This window comes from Mauremys reevesii, linkage group 2 (genome assembly GCF_016161935.1).
Source record: "Mauremys reevesii isolate NIE-2019 linkage group 2, ASM1616193v1, whole genome shotgun sequence".
NCBI classification, from domain to species: Eukaryota; Metazoa; Chordata; order Testudines; family Geoemydidae; genus Mauremys; species Mauremys reevesii.
The window spans coordinates 117,869,088-117,892,798 of NC_052624.1; the positions used below are offsets into that span (position 1 = coordinate 117,869,088).

At 41.0% G+C, this 23,711-nt stretch overlaps 1 protein-coding gene across 5 annotated transcripts in view; it reads left to right on the plus strand.

The window, feature by feature from the left end:
- The window catches only part of ELP2 (elongator acetyltransferase complex subunit 2), a 100,824-nt gene that overhangs the window by 42,962 nt on the left and 34,151 nt on the right, over nt 1-23,711 (plus strand). For all 5 annotated transcript variants that reach the window (XM_039524785.1, XM_039524783.1, XM_039524786.1 and 2 more), the window contains 6 exons: nt 10,314-10,380; nt 11,958-12,101; nt 15,869-15,964; nt 17,659-17,759; nt 21,112-21,243; nt 22,077-22,226. In XM_039524785.1, the coding sequence (XP_039380719.1) occupies nt 10,314-10,380; nt 11,958-12,101; nt 15,869-15,964; nt 17,659-17,759; nt 21,112-21,243; nt 22,077-22,226 (690 nt within the window). The remainder of the gene's footprint in view (nt 1-10,313; nt 10,381-11,957; nt 12,102-15,868; nt 15,965-17,658; nt 17,760-21,111; nt 21,244-22,076; nt 22,227-23,711) is intronic.

Below are 23,711 nucleotides of genomic sequence, written 5' to 3' on the forward strand. Positions count from 1 at the left end.
ATAATTCACCCTTTTGGGCAGCTAAACTAGGGTGAATTCTGGGTCTGAATTTTAGTGTGTATATACACACAGAATGAAGGATTTCGGAAAGTTATGGCTAAAATGCTAATTTTTTGTTGGTGATGGTGCTGCATTGTGGCCAAGAATTTCAAAAGTGATTTTATTTTGTGCCTTAATTTTTGGGTGCCCAACTTAAGATACCTTAAAGGTACTTGATTTTCAGAAAGTGTTGATCAACTATTCTTTGAAAATCAAGCCTCTTCTAAGTCATCTACATCTTCACAGTCTGGAGTTGAAGATACTTTAAACTCAGTTCTTCTGGAGCTTGGGGAGGATCCCTGATTTCAGATTATCCTGAAGCAATACTCACTTGAAAATGTTGGGGTGTGTTGTATGCTGGTTGGGTTAGCTGCTCAGTGTAAGGGCTAAACTTCAGAAACTTGGCTCATACCCTATCCAAATTGACACCATTGGTAATAAGCCACTTTACACTCCTTACAGTCATGAAATGACATGGCCAAGGCAATAAAGAAGAGGTTCAGAATACACTTGTGAATGTAGGATTATATTCTGGGTCATATCCACTGTTTTCTGGTTTTGGGCCCTCATAGAGTGGCCATTATTACTAATACACAGTTTCAAGGTTACTTAAAGCAAAACCAATTTTCTTGAATTTCTTTAAGTGCAGAGTTGCAGGGTTTAAAATAAGTCCCCCCCCCCCAATCCCCGCATGCCCATCCTCCATCCAAAAAGCATGAGAATCTATGAACACCCAGTCGAACCTGTATGTTCCTTCTTAAAAGTATTTGTCTGTATCTTGTACCTTTAGGTAATTAATGAGATGCAATCAAATAGTTTTTTTTCAGAGTAACATTTTGTCATTTTTTTCTAAAACTCAATGTAAATTTAATATTTTTTAAAGGTTTTTTACCAGTAGCTTGTCCTTTTTCTCACTCCCCCATTCCATTAAGACCCACTGTTACCTTCAGCTCCCTTTTTCATCCAGGTGTAATCCAGTCATCAATTCCTGCCCACCAGGCCCAGTGTTAGCTCTGTTACATTAGAAGAAACCAAATTCAGTACATTAGGCGACATTTAAACTTGTACTTACTGGTCAGTTCCTCCTCTTTCCTTTCTTTGTTTTGTGTTTCAAGAGTTAGACATTTTATACAAAGTGAGGGTGGTCTCCATTTTGATAGTGAACACAAATTAATTTTAAGAATGGTGGTCTGGACCTAAATTCACATACTTTATTTAAAAAAAACCAAAAACATCTTTTTGATCTATATTTTAAAAGCATCTCTCAGTCGCTTCTCTCTATTTCTGTTCCTTGACCTACTGCCAGCTCTGCAGATAGTTTCCCCTTCACTCCCATGTTTTCTCTTTTTAGGGGCACATATTTATATGAATAAAATGTTACGCCTCATCCTGTCTCCTTTCAAGTTAATTTGGTGTGGAAGATTGAGTTTACAGACACTGCCTCCTCCCATAGCCAGTAAAGATCCTTCACCCTTCCCAGTCAACAGTGACTCTTTGGTGTTGAACCATCCCCCTCAGATTCTCATCATAAGAAAAATAAAGTTTTGTGTGTGGGAGGGTGCAAGACAGGTTGATAAAGGAAAGTTCAGATAAACTCTAAAAGGGGATTGTTGTCATACTCTTGAGCAAGGTGAAATCTCTTCAGCTTCAAGTCATAAAATTCATGCTGAGAGCAATCTGAATATACTTATTCCTAAAGTCACCTAGGTTTTTGAGAGTGAGGGGTCAGATGTGAAATCCCTGAAGACTATTGTACTAAGAAATCCCTTGTACGATGAAAGAGAATGGGGAAACTTTCTTTTTATGTGAGTCTTTGAAAGATAATGTTGATTCAGAATTGTTGCTCCCAGCAGGGGCGGCTCTGTTTTTTGCTGCCCCAAGCACGCGGATTCGGCGGCTTTTGTGTGAGTGATCTGCCGCTGCCAGTCCCGTGGCTTCGGCGTACCCACCGCCGAATTGCTGCTGAATCTGCGGGACAGGGGGACCTTCCGCAGGCGCGCTGCCGAAGGCTGCCTGATTGCCGCCCTCACGGCCACCAGCCTGCGCCCCCCGCAGCTTGCCGCCCCAGGCACACGTTTTGAGCGCTGGTGCCTGGAGCCGCCCCTGGCTCCCAGGGAAGAAAAGTTATATGTCTCTTCCTGCATCAGCATTCTTAACAAGGCCTCTCAAGAGAAACTTAAGGAAAACAAAAACAACGAGGAGTCCTTGTGGCACCTTAGAGACTAACAAATGTATTTGGGCAACAGTGTCTAAAAAATTTCAAAATTTGCATAAGGTTCTTTTTAGTCAAAATGGAACCAGACTGTTAACATGTAAAATAAATGAGTTTGGAGAAATGGCTCAACTAAAAGCTGGGGGGAAAGCTGGCAGGAGCTGAAATGCACACAAGTTGGACAAAGACATTTGTTAAAGATGTGGGTAGTACAATGGTATCTGTGTATCCAATAAAGGGTAGAGTGAAAATACAAGTACACGAGAGCAGAGACAGGATAAGAACACAGAGGTACATTCCACAAAATTAGCTTGGTGTTGGATCAAGGAGTTATATAAAAACAGACACGTAGGCAAGAATATAAGCAAGAAGTTTCTGTGTGCCAAGGCAAGAGTTTTAAAAGCAAAATTAGGTATCTCAGAAATGTGGCGGAATGCTCAAAACCAGCCGGCTATTGTAATATCTACTTATAAACGATACAAAAAAGAGAGAAAAGGCCAGAGATGTTGAGGAGTAGTGCTATATATTAGTGATTCCATAGAACTGAATGAGCTTAAAAATGCTGAATGGAGACTACTACACAAGTGAATCTATATTGATACAAATCCCAAACTAAAAATGTAAATATATTAGTAGGTGTTACTTCGAGCTTCCATATCAAGCAAATGAAATTGAGCACTCAGTACTGAGAGAGACCAGTCAGGCAGTAAAATCCAACAAAACAATAAAGTGGGACTTTATCCATATAGAAACTGGTCAAATGGCATAACAGGACAGAGTTTAAAGAAACCATTTCTTGACACTTCAAATGATTGCCTCTTTCAACAACTGGTTCTAGGGCATAGGCTATTAATTAGCACACAAGAATTAATTCAAGAAGTGATGGTAGCTAAACTACGCTGAAATACTGACAATAGTATGATTAGGTTTAACATTCAAACAGCAGGTAGAGTATTAAAAAGTGACACTAATCTTTAGAAAAAAGATTTAAATAAAATGAGGTTAGTCAAAAGGCTGTTTGTGCAAATTGAAATCCTTCAAAATTTGGAATTCTTACCCTAGCTTAGCCAGTGAACAGGAGTATAAATTACAGCAGTTATTAAAGAAGAGGAAAGTTAGAAGGGCCAAAATGAAATTCAAAAAGTAAATAGCTAAAGGTGTAAAAATAAACATGAGCTTCTTTAAATATATTGGAAGCAGGAAGCCTGCAAATGAATTGGTGGGTCCACTGGATCCTCAAGGGCTAAACTGAGCAATTTGAGAAGATAAAACCATTGCTGAGCAGCTAAATGATTTCTTTCCATCAGTCTTCATTAGTGAGAAAATTGGTGAGATTCCTACCCCAGACCTAATCTTTCCTGGTAACAAAGGTGAGGTGCTCTCAGACTGAAGTGACAGGAGAAGAGGATTTGGAGCATGCTGATAATGTAAAATGCAGTAAACCATCAGGCCCAGGTGGTGTACATCCAAGAGATTTGAAGGAGTTTAAGTATGAAGTAACTGAGTTGGTAACACAAATTGGTAATTTTTCATTAAACAGTTACTCTTCCAGAGTACTGGAAAGTAGCAAATGTTTTATTTATGTTTAAGAAAGGCTTGATAGATGATCAAGAAAATGATAAATCTGTAAGCCTTGCTATCTGTCTGTACCTGGCAAATCAGTTGAATTGATGGTTTAAAAAGAATAACAAAATCTTCCAGATATTTAATGAGCTAGGATTCAACAACGAAAAGTTGTCTCACTAATCTCTTAGAATTATCTGAGTGTGTCAGTAAAGTAGTGAATAAAAGGAAACCAGTTGTCTTAATTTATTTAGTTCTCCAAAAGGCCTTTGGTAAGGTCCATAGGAAGAGACTACTAAAAAAGTCAGAGTAGTTATGGGTGAGAGGCAAAGTACTGTTTTTGTTCTTTATCAAAAACTGGACAGGAGACAAAGCAAAGAATAGGAGTAAGTCAACTTTAATCATGGCAAAAAATTTAACGTCGGGGGCCTCAAAGGTTCCATACTATGTCCTATGTTTAATATATTAAAACAGTGATCTAGAAAGGGTGGTTAATAGGTAGCAAATTTGCATATGACACTCAGTTCTTTAACCACTGAGCTATCCCTTAAGTTATTCAGGACCAGAGAAGACCATGAGAATCTTCAGAGCTAAACATTTTGGGTGAATGGGTAACATGATGGCAAATAATATTCAGTGTCGTGAAATGTAAAGTAATGCACATTGGAGGGAAAATTATAACTACTCATGTACCTAACAGGATTCCAAATTAACTGTATCAACCCAAGAAAGGGGCCAGGGTCGTCACTGTAGACAGTTCAATGAAAATATCTGCTCAGTGTGCAACTGCAGTCAAAAAAGCTAACACGTTAGGAATGGGATGAAGAATAATACTGAAAACACTAATTCCTTTATATAACTCAGTGGTGTAACCTCGCTTAGAATACTATGTGACGTACTGGACACTCGATTTCAAAAAGGGTATTGAAGAACTGAAGGGGATTCAGTGAAGAATGACAAGAATGATCAAAAGCTGGTAAAATTCCCATGTGAAGAGAAACAATCCCAATCTACCTTAGAAAGGAGACAAATAAGAGGGAAAACAATAAAAATATATAAAATTACAGAGAAGATAGATTGGGAGCTTCTGTTTTCCCTGTCTCAAAGCTGTAAGAAGGCAAAATTCAATGAAATTAGAAGTTGGCAAATTCAAAAATTTGAAAAATTTTTCTCAGGAAAAATTTTCCTCCACCGTATGTAATTAAACTAGAACTCATTGCCACAGGAAGTCATTGAGACCAAGAACATAATGAGATTAAAAAAGTGAATGGATATTTATACGGATATTAAGAATATCCAGATTTGTCATAATCAGTGACAGTACAGATTTTGGAAATGGCATTAAACTTGAGCTTCTGAGTTTAAGCCAATCTCTAACTATTAGAGATCAGGGTGAGACCTGTATGAGGGACAGATTATTCCACATCTGCCTACTACGGGGTTCTTAGGCAATCCTCTGAAGCATCTGGTTCTGGCCACTCTATGAGACAGGGTGCTAATCTAGATGGACCATGGGTCTGCTCCAATATGGCAATTCCTATGTTCCTACATTTTTATTTTATTTTTGTATAACATGTTTTCTTGTAATATCACAGGATTCACTTCATAGTCTTTTCTCTGATCCACAGTGGCCGGAAAGCACATCTTGTTGTAGACCTGGGATAAGGATGACCAGGGGCGGTTCTAGACATTTCACCACCTCAAGCACAGCGGCATGCCGCGGGGGGTGCTCTGCTGGTCGCCGGTCCCGCGGATCCAGTGTACCTTCCGCAGGCGTGCCACGTCCCACCGGAGCCGCGGGACCAGAGGACCGTCTGCAGGCATGCCGCCGAAGGCTGGCTGCCTGCCGCCCTCCCAGTGACCGGCAGAGCGCCCCCCGCGGCTTGCCGCCCCAAGCACGCGCTTGGCATGCTGGGGCCTGGATCCGCCCCTGAGGATGACATCTCTAGAACACACCTGATCATACGTCATTTGGTGGTCTGAAGTTAGATACAGCTTTCTAAAAAGCTTTGGATCTTAGCAAGCTCTCTGCATTTCAAGAGCATTTTTCCTACTGGTAAGATCTTCAAGATCTTTTGGAAAGATCAGAAGTAGTAATCATGAAAGTCTAACTACGTGTGATGGCAGCCAACATCCTGAATGCCTCACAATCAGGGTTCAGACCAGGGCACAGCACAGAAACCGCTCTAATGATGCTAAAAGACTACTTTCTTAGAGCCATGAACACAGGCAAAATCTCCATACTCATGCTGTTGGACCTCTTTGCAGCTTTTTACATAGTAGGCCACAAGGTGCTGTTAACCTGCCTATGTGACATAACAGGAGTAGATCGCTGTGATTGTACCTTTCCAGCAGAGCTAAGAGAATGATGAGTTGTCCTCTCTAAAACTCTTCACTTCTTCTATATCTACATGAGACTACAGAAGAGACAGTGGTTTTGCTGCCAACAACACAATAACTCACTTGTATATCTCATTCTGAACGGATGCAATTACCACCACTACAAAACTGTGATAATGCCTACAAGCAATCAGCACTTAGATAAAAAGCAACTGTCTCAAGCTAAATCTAGGCAAGAACAAAATGGTGATGGTTGGAAAGGGGAAATGCAGTGAAAAACTAGTGTAGATGTTGGCTCCGCTTTCCACTGAAGGCATTCATTCATCAGTGTGGTGTGAAGCTTCAAAGTCCAACATGAAGTATCATTGTTTAAAAATGCTTTCTTTCACCTCCAACTTGCCAGGAAAATTCTCCCTTCCTTCCAGACAAGGATCTGGCCACAGTGATTCATGCATTTGACATCTCTGGTGTGGATTACTGTAATTCACTGAACTTGATGCTGAATGTGAAAACCATGCTCCGGCTCAAAGCTATTATGGTTTAACATTAAATGTATTAAGTCACTGAAACCTTTTGGAAATCTGAACAGGAAAATTCCTTCCTCTGCAGGCATTCCTTCTGCCAGTTTGGAGTAATGGCCCTGGTTCTCTATATAATGAGATTTTAACCCTTCATTTACTGTTTTGATCTCTGGAGTGGTGCCTGAAAAACCAGGAATATGTCTAAGGGCAAACACTTGATGGACATTCCAATAGAATAAAAATTGCTAGCGTGATCTGTCTGAGCCACCCAGGACCTAAATTTGTCAGAGAATATGGTAATCTCTGGAATGGGGTATGAGTATTATTTACCTGGAATTACAGGTATCGGGAAAAGTCTGTGCTTCTAAAAGTGCCTCTTGCGACTTGCTCCCAGTTCAGAGCAATATTTGCCCTGCTGTGGAATAAGCAAATTGTCGGGGGGACTCATCTAAGGATAGTACTTCTATCACAGGAATGTCCTAGCTGCAGCACAGCTTTGGCGACAGCACTGAGGTTCTTGCCTCGTAGAATCAGCTGAGTCATTTGATCTAATCCTTTAGGGATTAGGAATTGGATGATAAAATTCTTCAGATGTGGGAGAAGAGGGCATGGAAAATCAATGTGTTGCAGAGAAGGTTAGAGCTTTTACCATCAAAGAACAGACTGGATTGAGGCCCAAGAGATTCTGGACTAAGGACTATCATAGAAGAATGTATAGAATGGCAGGCACTTGTTTATTATCAGTTTCAAAAGGCATTTGACAGCCTGCATGGGCATACATTGTGCAGTGTTGGTCAATTGTATGGAAATCCAGCTAAAGTCATTAACATCAAGGCTATGTACAGCTATGCAAAGTGTTCTGTAAAGGCGAACAACCAGATAATAGAGTGGTTCAGTGTGGATATTGGCATGAAACAGGGCTGTGTTCTGTCTCCACTGTTATTTGACATTGTTATAAACTGGATAATGAAGTATATTAGCAATACAAACACTGGCATAGCATGCATAGAAGGCAAATGCCTAGAAGATCTAGGCTTTGGTGATATTACATTATGGAGCAACACTCCAAAAATCTACAGACACGTTGGCAAAAACAGCAGGCCAAGCAGGGATCGAAATCAGTTACACCAAAACAGACATCCTTGAAGTCCAAATGTCAAGCGATAACATAATATTAGAAGGCAAAAACCTCAAGACAGTAGAACAGTTCCTTTACTTTGCCAGCACTGTCATGGGGGTACAGCCCTCATTGCCAGACTGGCACCTCCTCCTGGTCATGCTGGGGATTAGCTAAAGGCTGATGCCCACATTCACAGTTTGCACACCAGCACTCTGTCTCTGCTCGCGCCTATGGCGCCTCTCTCCTCTCCCAGAACCTCAGCATCCTCTTCTCAACTCAGCCCTCCGGCTAGGTCATCAGCTGTGTTTTCCCCTTCCAGGGTTAGGTATCGCCATCCAACAGTCCAGCCACTTCCCCAGGAGCAAGGGAGGTGACCCAGGCACCCTGTAAATAGCAGCCTCCTGTTGTCCTTCTGTAGCCTCTGTCAATACTGCTCTATTTCCCTGGGCCACTTCCCCATGGCCCCAGCACCTTCTTCACCTTCATCTCAGAGCGCAGCTGCTCAGTCCCAGGAGCCAACCACTTCTCTGTCCAAGGTGCTTATAGTTCTCTTAGCCCTCCAGGGACACAGTCCTTACTCCCTGGGCTCCCAGCAGCAACTGAACTACTCTGCCCTGCAACTCCTTTTATATGGGCTCAGTGAGCCCTGATTGGCTGTTCCTCACTCTCCGTAGCCTCCCCAGGTCTCTGCTAACCCCATCTCTACCAGTGTGGTGCAGATGTCCCATCACAAGCACCATATTAGCCAATGGAGATGTCAAGAAAGAAGTGACGTCAAGGATAGAAAGGGCATCCACAACATTCAATAAACTCAGTAACATTTGGAAATCAAAGCGAGACAGTACCAGACAAAACCTGAAAAATTTCAGCTCAAATGTAATCTCAGTGCTAACATATGGCTGTGACAGCTGAAGAGCTTCCAATACATCATATAGAAAATTAGATGTCTTTTTAAAATAAGTGCTACAAAAGCTCCTGGGATTCAATGGAGAGACTTTATTACCAACAGAGATCGGAGAAAGTACCAACCTGTAGGTTGTCTCCACTAGAATTAGGAGGAAGTGTTGGACACATTTGGGACATGTACTCCGGTTGCCAATACGCAGACTCCACATGAAGCTGTCAAGTGGTAACCAATTGGGTGCTCTCATTTCCTCACTCCAAGGGAGACCTTAAGAAGAACTGTTAGCTGGGAGGACAGAACAGTCAAACTCAACACCATAGAGCAGATGGAAACAGCAGCTAATAATAAAGAGGGATGGAACAAACTAGTTTCCACTCCATGTGCCAACATTGGCATGCGAAGGATACAATCTATAATATCTGGGGTGCCTGAGGAAGCTGGGTCTGCCCAGGTTACCATTACAGGATGGTAGGGGCTTTAGATAAGACAAAATGGCATGTTAACGGTTTTAAAAATCCTTTTTCTTGAAATGCTTTGTTCCCACTGCAATATGTAAGCAATATGTTAGTTTTAAGAAGGCTGTCTGCTCACTATGTTCACTACTGACTCTCAAAGGTAAGAACTACAGGTGGTGAACCCAGTTGAACATGCTAGGAAATGCAGTTGATACGCTGGGTACTGTAGTCCAGGAGCATGGGCTAAGAGTGGGAGAATTGCAGAATTCCACCCCAAAAGAGGTAGTGGTGGCCTGAGACCTTAGGGGCACAGAAAGGGGACAGAGATGCAACTAGCTCTGTAACACTGACAAGTATTTCATAGGTTCTCTTCTGTGTTGGAAGTTACCTCCTGGGCTTGTGCTATAGTTACTGCTCTGTTGTTGAGTAATCATTTAGGTGAGTAGTCAGATTGTTGGATTCCCTGTTACAAATAGACAAATTTATAGTTAAGAACAAAATTTTCCAATTTGGAGTGTTTTCAAAAGTCTTTTCAGTGACTTAATGCTTTTTATCTAGACATCTATGTAATGTTAAGGCTGTGAATTGTAAAAACAGAAAAGCAAAGAAATGTTGATTAGTAGGTGAAGATGATTACAGGAATGTCAAAGACTATGTAGGTAGTCATCCCTTTTACTGTGTATGCATACATATCAACATAATAAATATAAACAATAATGGTTAATGGCTCTGCTGCTGTTTCACTCAGACAAAACTCCTGTTGAAGTCACGTAAGTGTAGGATTGACCTCCGAGTTTACAGTACTGGCAATTTTTTTCCAAAAGATTTAAAAAAGAAAAGAAAAAGTTTGTAGGGAGGAATAACCCCATCTGTTTTGCGCCCACCTTTCTTGTTTAGATAGTGGGACAATAACTGAGATGAGATGATCTGCTAAAGTTACTCCTCGGCTATGGCCCCATCAAAAGGGCCCATACAAGAACATGGTATTGGACAATAAGGCCTTGTTCTTCAGGTACTGATCATCCAGTTAATAGGAGTTGCAGGTGGTCAGCATATCTGAAGAGCAGAAGTTAATTGTCCAATTAATAGTCTTACGGTATGTAAGACTATTGGACATTGAAGTTCTGACTTCTGTGGTGTAATGATGATTTCTTTTTAGTTTCAGAAAACACTAATACTCCATGGCCATGAAGATTGGATAAGAGGCATTGAATGGGCAGTCTGTGGTCAGTATGAAAGTCCAATAAAATATTTAATGAGGCAGAGAGTTGAAGATTAGGAGGAAAAAAAACAACCATCTGATCTTCATTTTTAATCCCATTCATTTGTTAGATCGCAGTTCTTGGTATAGTGGAAGGCTGATGTCATTGCATGGATTAGATGTTAGGCAGAGGAATATTTTAGCATAGCACTGCCATTTTAGTCCAGTATTCGCTATTTTTTGATAAATTTATATTCTCTGATACTTCTATGACATATTTGCTGTAGATCTTTTTTTAGGTGGCACCTCTGATTATAATCTATCTGGGTCACTTTACTGAACAACATTCCTCAGACTAGACAAAGTACAGTAACTCCTCACTTAACGTCGTAGTTATGTTTCTGAAAAATGCGACTTTAAGCAAAACGATGTTAAGCGAATCCAATTTCTCCATAAGAATTAATGTAAATGTGGCGTGGGGGGTAGGTTCCAGAGAAATTTTTTTTTGCCAGACAAAAGACTGACTCTCTCTCCCCGCCCCCACAGTATAAGTTTTAAACAAACAATTTAATACTGTACACAGCAATGATGATTGTGAAGTTTGGTTGAGGTGGTGGAGTTAGAGGGTGGGATATTTCCCAGGGAATTGCCTTACTGCTAAATGATGAACTAGCAATTGGCTGAGCCCTCAAGGGTTAACTTGTTGTTAATGTAGCCTCACACTCTACAAGGCAGCACGAATGGAGGGAGGGGAGACAGCATGGCAGACAGAGACACACACACACACACACACACCCGCACAGCAAGCTGGAGGCTTGGGGAGCAGCTCCAAGACAGAGGGCAGGAGCAGCACATGGCAGTGGGGGGAGGGACAGCTGAACTGCTGGCAAATGGTAGCCTGCCGGGCGGCTGCTGCAGAGGGAACTTAGGGGAGCTGATAGAGGGCTGCCGATCCACCCAGGTTCCAAGCCCCCACCAGCTAGCTGCAAGGGGCTGCTCTTCCTGCAAGCAATGGACAAAGCAGGCGGCTGCCAAACAACGTTATAAGGGAGCATTGCACAACTTTAAACAAGCATGTTCCCTAATTGATCAGCAATGTAAATGAAACGTTAACTGGGCCGACTTTAAGTGAGGCGTTACTGCATAATGCAAAGTAATACAGAAATTGAATTGTCTCAGTTAGCCAGAATACTGGGGTACTCAAGATTGGGGACTTATCCTTCCTAAGCGGCATGGAGGGTGAAAAGGTCAAGGGTGCAGGAGGGAGAAGCACATCTCAGAACAGTAACTTGTGGGTTTTCTCCCTAAGTCAATAACCCAATGTATCCTGGACTGATGAACTGTGAGGCTGAAGTTTTAATATTGTATATCCCAGGATATGGCTGTTACCATGTAAGTGAGGCAGGATCCATGAGTCAGTGTGTTCGAATTGGAATAAACGGAACAATAGTGTTCATAATACTGTTTGCAGAGGGAAAAATAAAATGTGTATGGTGTGGTGAAGGGTGATGAGAATGAAATAAGTTAATCTTGTTAAGTCAGAATGAAAAGGTATGTGACTTAACGTTTTTATTTTTACTGTGTGTTATTTTTTTTAAACAGGCGGGGATCTTTTCTTAGCAAGCTGTGCCCAGGATTGTCTGATAAGAATCTGGAAAGTGCAGGCAAAATCAACACCATCTGTGGAAGTCAAAGATGATGACTCTATAAGGCTGAAGGAGAACACTTTTACTATGAAAAATAAAAGTGAGTAACAACTGAAATTCTCTCTCTGTAGCTATTCTTTCTTCCAGCCAGTGTAGTGGTTATTGCTTTCAGTAGGGATAATATTAATTCTCTCTGTTATAATTTTATTCCTATGCTAGAGGAATTTAAGAGAAATTCAGTTACAGTAATAACTCTTGCTCCTCAGCAGCAAAAAATATAGTAAATATGTTTGTGTTTTAGAAGCATTGACTGTGTACAGTGTCTGGTTTATTGCAGAAATAGTACATCAGCAAAAAGTCTCAATAGAGGCCTTCTATTAAACTATAAATATTATAAGCATAGCCTATGGTTTTAAGACATGTATTTGTTCTACACACAGTAAGCTGTTACACAGTTTCTCTCCAGTTATCAGACAAATAAACTTATCTTATTAGTAAGATTAGTAAGTCTTTCATATTAATAAGATTTAATTACACAGGTGCCTTTTAAAGGTGAAAAGAGAGCATTGTATGCTTTTATTACTTCAGATAATTTAACAGGCTATGTAATCATATGTAAAGATAAATTATGTCACAGAGGTTATGCAAGACAGCTCTCAGCCACAGCTCCCAGCTGCTGGCCTTGCAGCTCCAAGCCACCATGGGCTGTGGAGGGGCTCCCGCAACTTCCAGCCACTGGTCCTGCAACTCCCAGCTGCCTCGTGTGGTGCCCTCCCCCGCCCCGGCTCTGAGCCCCCCTTCCTCCCTCGGTCTCTCATCCCTCTCATTGTTTTTTGTAAAAGTCACAGACATGTAGTCTTCTGTGTTTTCAGTTTTTACTGATTTTTCACTGGTAAATTACCAGGTTTTTTATTAAAGGAGTTCAGTTTTTACAGATTTACACCCATTTATCAATCCACTGAGTATTTTTTCGGGGACTTATTTTTGTTAAACATTAAAGCTTTATGCGATTGTTGTGTCCCGTAGCTCTGAGATTGAAGCAGTTCCACGGTGTAAAACACAGAACACACACACACGTGGTGGAGGTCTGAAAATCAAACAGTTAATATTGCACTATGATTGGCTCACAAAGAGATGCTGCCTGCCTGTTTCTTTGCATCTGTTTAGTGTGGCAATGAATTTAAACAATCAGTTCTCCATAAAGATATCTAATGCCCCCTATCCACCCAGTTACCTCCTTTAGTGCCAAACTCCTTACAGGATTGGATGGACGGGCTTGGGTTCTTCTGGATCCCCACACAACCAGTCCTGCCCTTTCTATGGGTGGCTCCCGACTACCCCCAAAATTTCTTCTACCCTGAAAATCACAAAATTAAAAAAAATCACGATTAATTGCAGTTTTAATCGCACTGTTAAATAATAATAGAATGCCATTTATTTAAATATTTTTGGTGTGGGGGGAAGTGTGTGTGTGGGGAGCACTATCTCTTAAGCAGAGCACTCAGGAGCTTGAACACTTTTCCAGGCAGCAGAAACTGCTGTCAGCAACACTCACTCCTGAGCCAGCAGCAGACAGTATTCCCCTGTTGCCCAACCCCAGCTCAGCAGCAACAGGGTATATGGGGGGGCGAGGGGGACACCCCAACATCAGCTCCCTGGCTCTGCACAACAGACAGGAGACAGGCTCCCAGTCCGGAGCAGGTTGGCCAGGGACAGCTCCATGCAGTAGAGCAGGGTGGCAGGAGAAGGGGCACCCCGACTCTCGAGGCATGGAGAAGGGCCCCTCTGAGCATGGCACCCTGGTGTGCGATTAACGCTCATTTTTAAAAAAAATGTTAATCTGTTTTGAGTTAATCGCATGCATTAATTGTGATTAATTGACAGCTGTAATTATTAATTTTTATTACAAACATTTGCACTGTAAAAAGATAAAAAGGTAGTGCAATCTACAAGTTGAATCATGAAAGGGCTTACAAATGTTTAGCATATCTGGCATGTAAATACCTTCTAACGCCAGCTACTACAGAGCCATGCAAACACCTGTTCTCACTTTTAGGTAACATTGTAAATAGAGGGCAACATTATCTCCTGTGAATGTAAACAAACTTGTTTGACTTAGCGATTGGCTGAACAAGAAGTAGGACTGAGTGGAGTTGTAGGCTCTAAAGTTTTACATTGTTTTGTTTTTGAGTGCAGTTATGTAAAAAAAAATTCAACGTTTATAAGTTGCGCTTTCATGGTAAAGAGATTGCACTACAATACTTGTCTGAGGTGAACTGAAAATTTCGATTATCTTTTACTTTGTAATAGGGCAGTCAATTAATCGCAGTTAACTCATGATTAACTCAAAATTAATTGCACTTTAAAAAATTAATCGCAATTAATCACAGTTTTAATCACACTGTTAAACAATAGAATACCAATTGAAATTTATTAAATATTTTTGGATGTGTTTATCCATTTTCAAATATATTGATTTCTTTTACAACACAGACTACAAAGTGTATGCTGCACCCTTTATGTTATTTTTATTACAAATATTTGCATTGTGAAAATGATAAAAGAAACACTATTTTTCAATTCACCTCATACAAGTACTGTAGTTCAATCTCTTTATCGTGAAAGCTCAACTTACAAATGTAGATTTTTTTTTTTGGTTAGGTAACTGCACTCAAAAACAAAACAAACTTTAGAGCCTACAAGTCTACTCAGTCCTATTTCCTAACTAGTCCTACTAGTCCTAACTAACTCATACAGAGCTCTTCATATAACAAGAGAGAGAAAGAGAGTGAAGTATGGTATAAACATGTTTTCACATACTTAACATTTTGTAGGAGTTAGACTTGTGAGCATTGGAAACATCATGTTCATGGAGATTATAGCCAAAATTCGTTAGTCTTCTTACACAGAGGTTTATAATGGGCAGGGCCAGCTCCAGCTTTTTTGCCATCCCAAGCGGCAAAGAGAGAGGGGGAAAAAAAGGCACGATCACCGGCACTTCGGCAGCTGCTCTACCGCGCCGCTTCATTCTTCAGCAGCAATTCGGCAGCCAGTCCTTCTCTCCGAGAGGGACTGAGGGACCCGCTGCCCAATTGCCGCCAAAGACCTGGGCATGCCGCCCACTTGCTTGCTTGCTGTGCTGGTGCCTGGAGCCAGCCCTGATAAGGGGAGAAGTATAACAACATTTGAAAAAATTCCAAATATCTGCCCCTGTGCTGGATATATTCATTATGGTTTCCTTTACATGGGATGCTAAGTAATTTTCTGTAGAAATTTCTAAAAAATATATAGTAATTCAGAGAAGATCAAGTCTGAGGCTTATTTTATTATTATTTTTTTTAATTATTAACATATTTCAAAATCTTTTCTTCTCTTCAAATATAGTACTTAAAGATGTATTAAAATATAATATATTACACAAACTGTTATAAATACCTCACATACCACCTTGTGTAAGACTTGAACTATGGTTTGAGGTCAGAAATATTTTTATAATTAAGTGCATTGCAGTGAGTTAGACTGATTATTCTATAGTTATGAGTATTTCAATTTATGCAGGGCAGCCTTAATTTGCTAATTTCCAACATCATGGCGAGTAGAGTAAGGCTACAAATTACCTTTAATTTTGGAACCATTTCCAGAGAGGGCAATAGGATTGGCCTGTGCACTGCAGTGCCCACATTGGGTGTGACCCACCCAGTAGTGCAGGGTACCATATTGCAGTTCACTTTGCTTGTTTTTAAGGCTTCTCATTTAGTTGCATCACTATAGCAGCTGTCTCTGTATTTGTGAAAATGTGAAAGATCTTTGTTCTTATCAAAATGCTATTGAAGAATAAGCAGTCTCATTCCTTCTGTTCTATGGTAGATACTGAGACAACATATGCAGTTATTCTGGAGTCTGTGTTAGCTGGCCATGAAAATTGGGTATTTGCAGTTCACTGGCAACCTTCTTTTTTGAAAGGTAGGAAGAAAGTACATAGCTTACCAGATAATGTATAAACATGGTGCTACTATACATTATATACCTTTCTGTGGGCAAGAGTTTCCACAGAGAAGCTATTGGAATATTCTCTGTAATTTTGCAGTCAGAACATTTTTGCATGAATCATAAGGTCCTGCTGTATGGTGTTCCTGCTTTATTTGTTGTTGTGCACCATATGATGCTTTGTCTTTTATTGATGTTGCCTTGATAAAAGACAATATGAATATAGTATATGAATGTTTTGTAGTACTGGCTTTGTTTGATTTGTGATTTATACAGCTTGTGGTATTTCACCTCAGTTTGTTCAACACAAACTAAAAATAAATTGTAAAGATGAAGATTTCTTTTTAATAATCTTTCCAGAAGATCAATGTTAACTCAAATGCCCTTCCTTGTTTTTCTTAATATAGAAAAATAGTAGGGTAATAAAATATTGGCATTCTGAAATTTCTTTATTTCAACCTTACATACATTAGAACTCTTCAGAGAAATCCCTTGAATTAGTCTGTTTTTCAGATATAAATTATTTAAAACTATGCATTCATATTTCATTCATTCATTCATTCATGCCCGTCACCCCAACCGGGGTATGGGCCGCCAACAACAGATCTCCATATAGTCTTCTCCTGGGGCCATTAAGCTAGCTGGTTTTCCAGGTATAGCATTTTTTTTATCAACCTGAAGGTCGTGCGCCAGGTATTTTTTTTCTTTCTTTCTCTTTTGCTTTGGGGGGTTCCACTGCAGTGCCTGTGTCTGTGGTTGTTGGTGTTGGTTCTAGTAGGGTCAGGTTGTTGCCTCTGCTCTGCTCTGCTGCTGCTGCGCTTTTTGCCATGGTCCCCTCCTCCTCTCCCGTTGTGCCCATCGATGCTGGGCCTCCCTGCCTGCAGAAAGTGATCGCTGTCGCTTGGCTTGGCTTCCCGCACCACACCACACCCATGCATCTTTCTCTTCTTTTTTTTTCTTCTCTTTTCTCTCTCTCTGTAACTGTTCTGTTTTTGCTTTTTTTTGCAGCAAGCTGATTTTTTTTTGCTGGCCCCCCCTCCTCCCTCCTCTACCTGACTCCTCTGCAGATGGCAGATGGGACAGGGAGGGGGGGTGGAGTTCATATTTAATTAGTCAAAGGTAATTGAAAACATTCTTCTTTAGTGCCTCTGCAATTCTGTGTCCCCAGCCATAGTATCAGGGATTTAAACAAAATAAAAGAATAAACTATTTATTCTAAATACGTGAAAGAACAGTTACTGCTTTAGTTTGTAGAACAATGAATAGCAGTATAGAATTCCTCCCTCCCCGCTTTCAAGCAATAATCTAATGATATATATCCAACACACTAGACTCTCTTTACAAATAAAGAGTTTGGAATTGTGATTCATAACCTTGGGGTCTTTAGTGTTATCAGTGTGTGCTAGCTTTTGTTTCCTCTAAATCAAAACTTTGAAAAAATTGAAAAAGTCAATTTTTAGTTTGTGTTGAAAGAAACAGTATAAATTGCTTATTCTTATACTCTCCTTTAGCATAGCCCTGGTACAAACAAATATTTGAAACAATATTTTAACATACCCTTATCAGAGATTTGCATTTATCAAGGGCATATTTAGATTTCAATATTGCCATATTCTGTTCAAGAGCATTCTAATTTGTAGTAGCAGAATAATTTATTTTTTGTACTGTAGATGGCATAATACAACAACCAATGAGACTACTGTCTGCATCAATGGACAAAACTATGATTCTGTGGGCTCCAGATGAAGAATCTGGGGTATGGTTAGAACAGGTAAGGGCCAGTTTTTCTTAGCATACCTGTGTAACCTAACATATATTGGGTTTGCCTCAAGTTTCACTGTGATTTTTGTTTTTTGTGCTTTGTTTCTTTAATTTATTGTGGCAAATTTCAGGTAGAATATATTGCTTTGAAAATGTTTCCTAAGTTGTATGTATGTTCAGTGGAATAAGAACTGTATGCAAAATATAGAAAAGATAATGCAGAAAACAGTTGTCGAGTTCAAGGGCAACAGCTGAACAAAAGATGTAGTACCTGACAAAACTGAATTATAGCTGAAGTGCTAGTGATATCCTTGGTTAAGGTTGCCATTTTAAATGCAGTTACTCAGTTGTGAATAACATTCTAATTTTCCACTTTTGGGGCTGAAATTTGCAAGAACTGGTTTTGATTGCAAAGTGAATTCTTTGAAGTTTTTACATAAACTGTTAAAACACTCTGTCCTTTGTTCACTCAACTGATATACTCTATGACATAAATAAAACTACATGTCTCAAAAAGAACAAAGTATACTTTGTGATGTAATAGTTTTAATTTTTCTGATGTATTTTCTTACTCATTTGCAACTTGTGGCAAGCCACAATAAGTTTCTTTATCATTAGTGCATACCACTACAGTATTTGTAATGGTGTTTTAATATAGGTAGATATGGTTCAACACCTATATTTAAAGTTCCTTTACACTTTCTAAGTCCCTGTTTTCCGTTACCTATAACTTTGCCAGACTTTAAGTGTTTGGGCTAAAATTTTCTATGCTTTGTCTCTGCTTAAGGTCAATTTTTGGATATAGCTATAGATATCAGCAAAAAGTTTCAACCATTTTTGAGAATGAGGTTTTAGAAAATAGGTTGTGTTCTTAATGTTAAATGTTATTATTTCTTTGAAGAGTTATATAGGATCTTTGTGCTTGGAAGCAGGAATTTGAAATTGGCGTGGTGATGCTAATCAGGTCAGAAAGATGCCTTTTGCTATCACCATGAAAGTTCACACACATCTGGCCAGATAACGTCTCTGAAAATCATCAGTTGCATATACAGTAGAAACTCAGAGTTATGAAAACTTCGGGAATGGAGATTGTTCGTAACTCTGAAATGTTCATAGTGCTAAACAAAATGGTATGGTTGGTCTTTCAAAAGTTAATAACTAGCCATTGACTTAATACAGCTTTGAAACTTTACTATGCAGAAGAAAAGTGCTGGAATTTGTTTTCTTTCCTTCTGACTAAACTTAGGAAATTCCACACACAAACCTACATTAAATGGACTACAGTTGCAAAGACAAGAATTTAAAAGCTAAAAAATACCAAAATTAAGTTTGACCGTGCAACCTTAATACAGTCCCCTTACATGTATATAATACAATAGTCTTCGATTACATGATCACGCATTTGTTCTACAAGTCCCATTTCTCATTCAGTTCAAGGATGGATAGTGAATGAGGCAGAAGATTGCAAGAAGTTCTCTTGTGTTTAAAGAGCTGGACTGAGCAGGAGAGCTGGGTTCTATACCTGGCTCTACCACAGACTTATTGATTTGGGGAAAGGTCCCTGATATATAGAATCATCGAATATCAGGGTTGGAAGGGACCTCAGGAGGTCATCTGGTCCAAACCCTTGCTCAAAGCAGGACCAATCCCCAACTAAATTATCCCAGCCAGGGCTTTGTCAAGTCGGGCCTTAAAAACCTGTAAGGAAGGAGATTCCACCACCTCCCTAGGTAACCCATTCCAGTGCTTCACCACCCTCCTAGTGAAAAAGTTTTTCCTAATATCCAACCTAAACCTCCCCCACTGCAACTTGAGACCGTTGCTCCTTGTTCTGTCAGTCAAGGAGGCCACATAAAAATTTCATGAGCAACCTTTCTTTTGGTACCTCTTAATTTTTGTGTCCTTGATTTTGCAACCATAATGTAGTCCTGAGAGAATTCTGTGCCAAAAAACAAAATTCTGCATACAGTATATTAAGATTCTGCAAATTTTATTTGTCAATAAATAAATGTGGCAGTGGGGAGCACAGGTGACTGACTCCACAGAAGTGGGAGATCACCCTGCAGCCCCACCCGTGCTCCTCCGCCCCCCCCTCCCCCCCCGGGACATGGACTTGATGGAAAGGCTGCACCTGACCCTGACACAGCGCAGGGGCTGAGCCTGCTCCAGAAATACTCCGGGTCCCTGCCACTCCCTGCTAGATGCACCAAGTGTGGGCAGGCAGGCTCAGTCCAGCAGGATCAAAGTGTGGAGGGGTTCAGTGTGGGGAGATCCAGGTGTTGGGCGAGAGGGTTCTGTGGGGGGCAGTCTGGTTGTGGGTGGGTCTGGTGGAGGTCTGGGTCCGGGTGAAATCTGGATAGACAGGGGCTTGTTGGAAGGCATCCGGGTGCAGGGGCAATGGGACTGTGCAGTGGGGTCCAGGTGAAGGTAGTTAGGGCTCAGAGGGGTATGGGGGGGCCTTCGTGTGGAGGAATGGGGCTTGGCAGGAGAGGTCTGGGTGTGGGGAGCTCATCCGGGTGGTCCAGGTGCATAGAGGGTGCGGCTCATCGGGGTGGGGGTTCAAGTGCGGGTGGCTCAGTGAGGGTGGTTTGGGTGCAGGGAGTGGGGCACGGTAAAGGGGGCGTGGATATGGGGGCATCAGAATGCACGGGAGCTGGGCAGATGGGAGCAGCTCCCCATATAATGACCCCTCCCCCCCCAGCTGAGGAGCAATGGGGGCAGGAATGGCGGGGGTGCAGCACTGGGGAAGGTTTCTGGGGATGAGTCTGACCCAGACTCAGCCGCTCCGTAAAGGAGAACAGTGCTCCTCCCCCACTCCCAACCCAGCCGGGACTAGCAGCTGAGCCCGGTGCAGGGTAGGAGGCTGTCGGGGCTGGGGAGGGCTGGGTTAAGGGGGCTTGGTGGGAGTGTTTTGGGTGTTGGGGGGTGAGGCTAGATGGTTGGCGGTTTGGGTATGGGGGGGCTTCAGATGCATGGGGGTTGGGTGGCTGGGAGGTGGTCTGACCCGGCACTAGCCAGGGTGTCCCCAGACACCCTCTCCCCACAATGATTTCTCTCTCCACTGGCTGCTGTAGGTGGCCGACACCACACGCCCACACTACTGGGGAAGGACACGTGACTGCTCTTGCGGCTTCCCTTTGTCTCCCCATCAGAAAGTAATTTTTCTGTGGGGAAGCAAAGAAATCTGTGAATTCTGCACACGCAGTGGCACAGAATTCCCCCAGGAGTAATAATGCTCATTTAACATGTTTTTTGCATGCAAAATATAGATTGTGCTATGTGGCTGAGCTTGGAGTAGGATTACAGCTAATGAAAGACTAGTTACTGAGCAATAAATACTTCACTTTCAATTGTTCATTCAGGTCCGTGTAGGAGAAGTGGGTGGTAACACGCTTGGATTTTTTGACTGTCAGTTTAGCCCAGATGGTTCAATGATTCTTGCTCATGCTTTCCATGGAGCACTGCATCTTTGGAGACAGACTCCAGCTAACAAGGTAAAACCATTTTATTGTTTTTACTGTTGAGTAGAAAAAATCATGATAAATGTATGTGCACCGAGTGCTATTTAACTTACTTTAAATGACAGAGCCATTCTTTGTCTAAAGATATCATTCTCCAGGATTCTCAGTTCTGGACCTTGAAAATAAGGCATGCTGGGCCCCTCAAACTCTTAGCCTTTTGGTTTCTAAGGGCTGGTCTACATTACTGCGGTAAATCAATCTAACTTACACAACTTCAGTTATGTGACTAACTTAACTGAAGTCAATGTAGTTAGATTCATTTACTGTGGTGGCTACGCTGCACTGTGTCAACAGGAGATGCACTTCTGTTATGCTTCTCGGGGAGGTAGGGTACACAAATCGATGGGAGAGTGCTTTCTCATCAATTAGCATGTCTTCGCCAGACCTGCTAAATTGATGGTTGCTGCATCAATTGCAGCAGTGCTGACCTACCGGTAAGTGTAGACATGCCCTAAGGGCAATGATAGTGGCTTGGGGAATGAGCTAACTTCCATTTGGGTCTGGGCTGTGGTCCAGCTGCCTCCTCTGAATGTTCACATCTGCTGATAGTCAAGAATCACTGAGCAGCTCCCACCAGGACTTGAGCCTCTTCAGCCCATGCTCTGGCACTTCACTTTGGTCTAACCTTTTGCTGTTTCAGGTATCCTGTTAGTGTCTTCCTCACAGTCAGGTCTGGTAAAGGACTTCTGTATTCAGTTCTATGTATTTTGTATGTAAAAAGGTACACAGAAATAAATGTATTGCTCCTTTTTTATGCATGTTCTCTCACACATATGTGTAATTGATGGTTTCTGTTTTTTTAATAGAAAGAATGGACTCCAGAAGTTGTGATTTCAGGACATTTTAACAGTGTACAAGATGTAAAGTGGGATCCAGAAGGAGAATTTATTATCACAGTTGGTTCTGATCAAACTACTAGACTTTTTGCTCCATGGAAAAGAAAACACCAGACAGAGGTAAGTCTTTGGAAGTTTTTGCAAAGGGATGTTAGAACTCAGGATGGATAAAGCAGTTTGGCGCAAGATTAGAGACGACCTGAACAATGCTTATTCCTTAAAGCTATGCTAAACTGGGACCTACAGAAGGGTTTTGTGTTTACATTTTTAATTTTGTCCTTCACCATTTCCTGTTTTCAGTGTTTGTAAGGACAAGAAACTGAAATCACAAAATATTAGAGAGGATTTCTGGCAGTATTTGCTGCAGGTTTTTATGGTGTCCTGATCCCTGACTGGGGGTCTGTAAGTGCTACTGTAATATCAATTATAAATAGTAACATTTCCAACTCTTCAAAAATTAGCAAGTATTTGAAAATTAAAACCTGATCTTCTCACTGATTTTCCATCCAGGTTTTTTATTTATTTTGTTATTTGTGTAGCATCACTTGTAAATTACATCAGAATTCTTAGTTTTCGTGACTTGTTCTTAAATTAGCAGTTTTGTTCCAGCACCTCTTTTGTTGACTCTTCAGTTTCTGATATGAGAGGACCTAATTAAGTATGTGAAGAGGGAGGTCCAGGTAAGGTATCTCCCCAACATCCTCTGGTGAAGGCTGATGCAAAGAAATTACTTCAGCTTTCTTGCACGGTCCTTATCTTCCTCATTGTTTTCTTAAATTGCTGCTGGTCCACTAGACCTATCACTTCTTTTTGTAGACTTTTTGCCTTGGATATAATGGAATAGGCATATCCAGGTGGATGAAAAATAATGAGGTCTCTAACTCTTTTTTTTTTTTTTTTTAAGATGTAGTGGAGATAGCGTCATGTTCAATTAAGCATCTGCTTCCTTCTCAAGCCATACCAACACCTCTCTCCTTTGTGTGTTTGTTGTTTGTTTCTGGAGGTTTTGTGCTGCTGCACTGACAAGCAGATATTCTAAAATGACAGACTTCTGGCTTTTCTGAGACTGTCTTTACTAGAAACGATGCTGCAGCTGTCGCTTTAGTGTAGACACTCACTAAAGCGACAGGAAGGGTTTCTCCCATTGCTATAGTTAATCCACTTTCCCTGAGGGGTGGCAGCTAGGTCGACAGAAGAATTCTTCCATCAACCTAGCCCTGTCTGTGCGGGAGAGAAGGGTAGGGTGAGGTTGGTTTAACTACATGACTCAAGAGTGTGGCTTTTTCACATGCCTGAGCAAGGTAGCTGGGTTTACCTAATTTTTTAGTGTAGACCTAGCCTTAAAAATAGAAATACCAATGAGAGGATGTGTACTGTTCAGTTGATTAGTGTTAATACTGGACAATGACTTGGAAATGAAAAATATTTGTTATGTGTTGTTATGCTGATTAAGGAATTATTTTGTGGAGGAATTGAAATAGGCCTGTGTTTGACATTGAGAGCACTCTTATTATCTCTCTCAAAAAAGGGAAAAAAGTAGAAAAACAGGCTAATACAATTCTTGCAGTTTTAACTCACATAACGTGTAGTATCTTTGTCATTGTT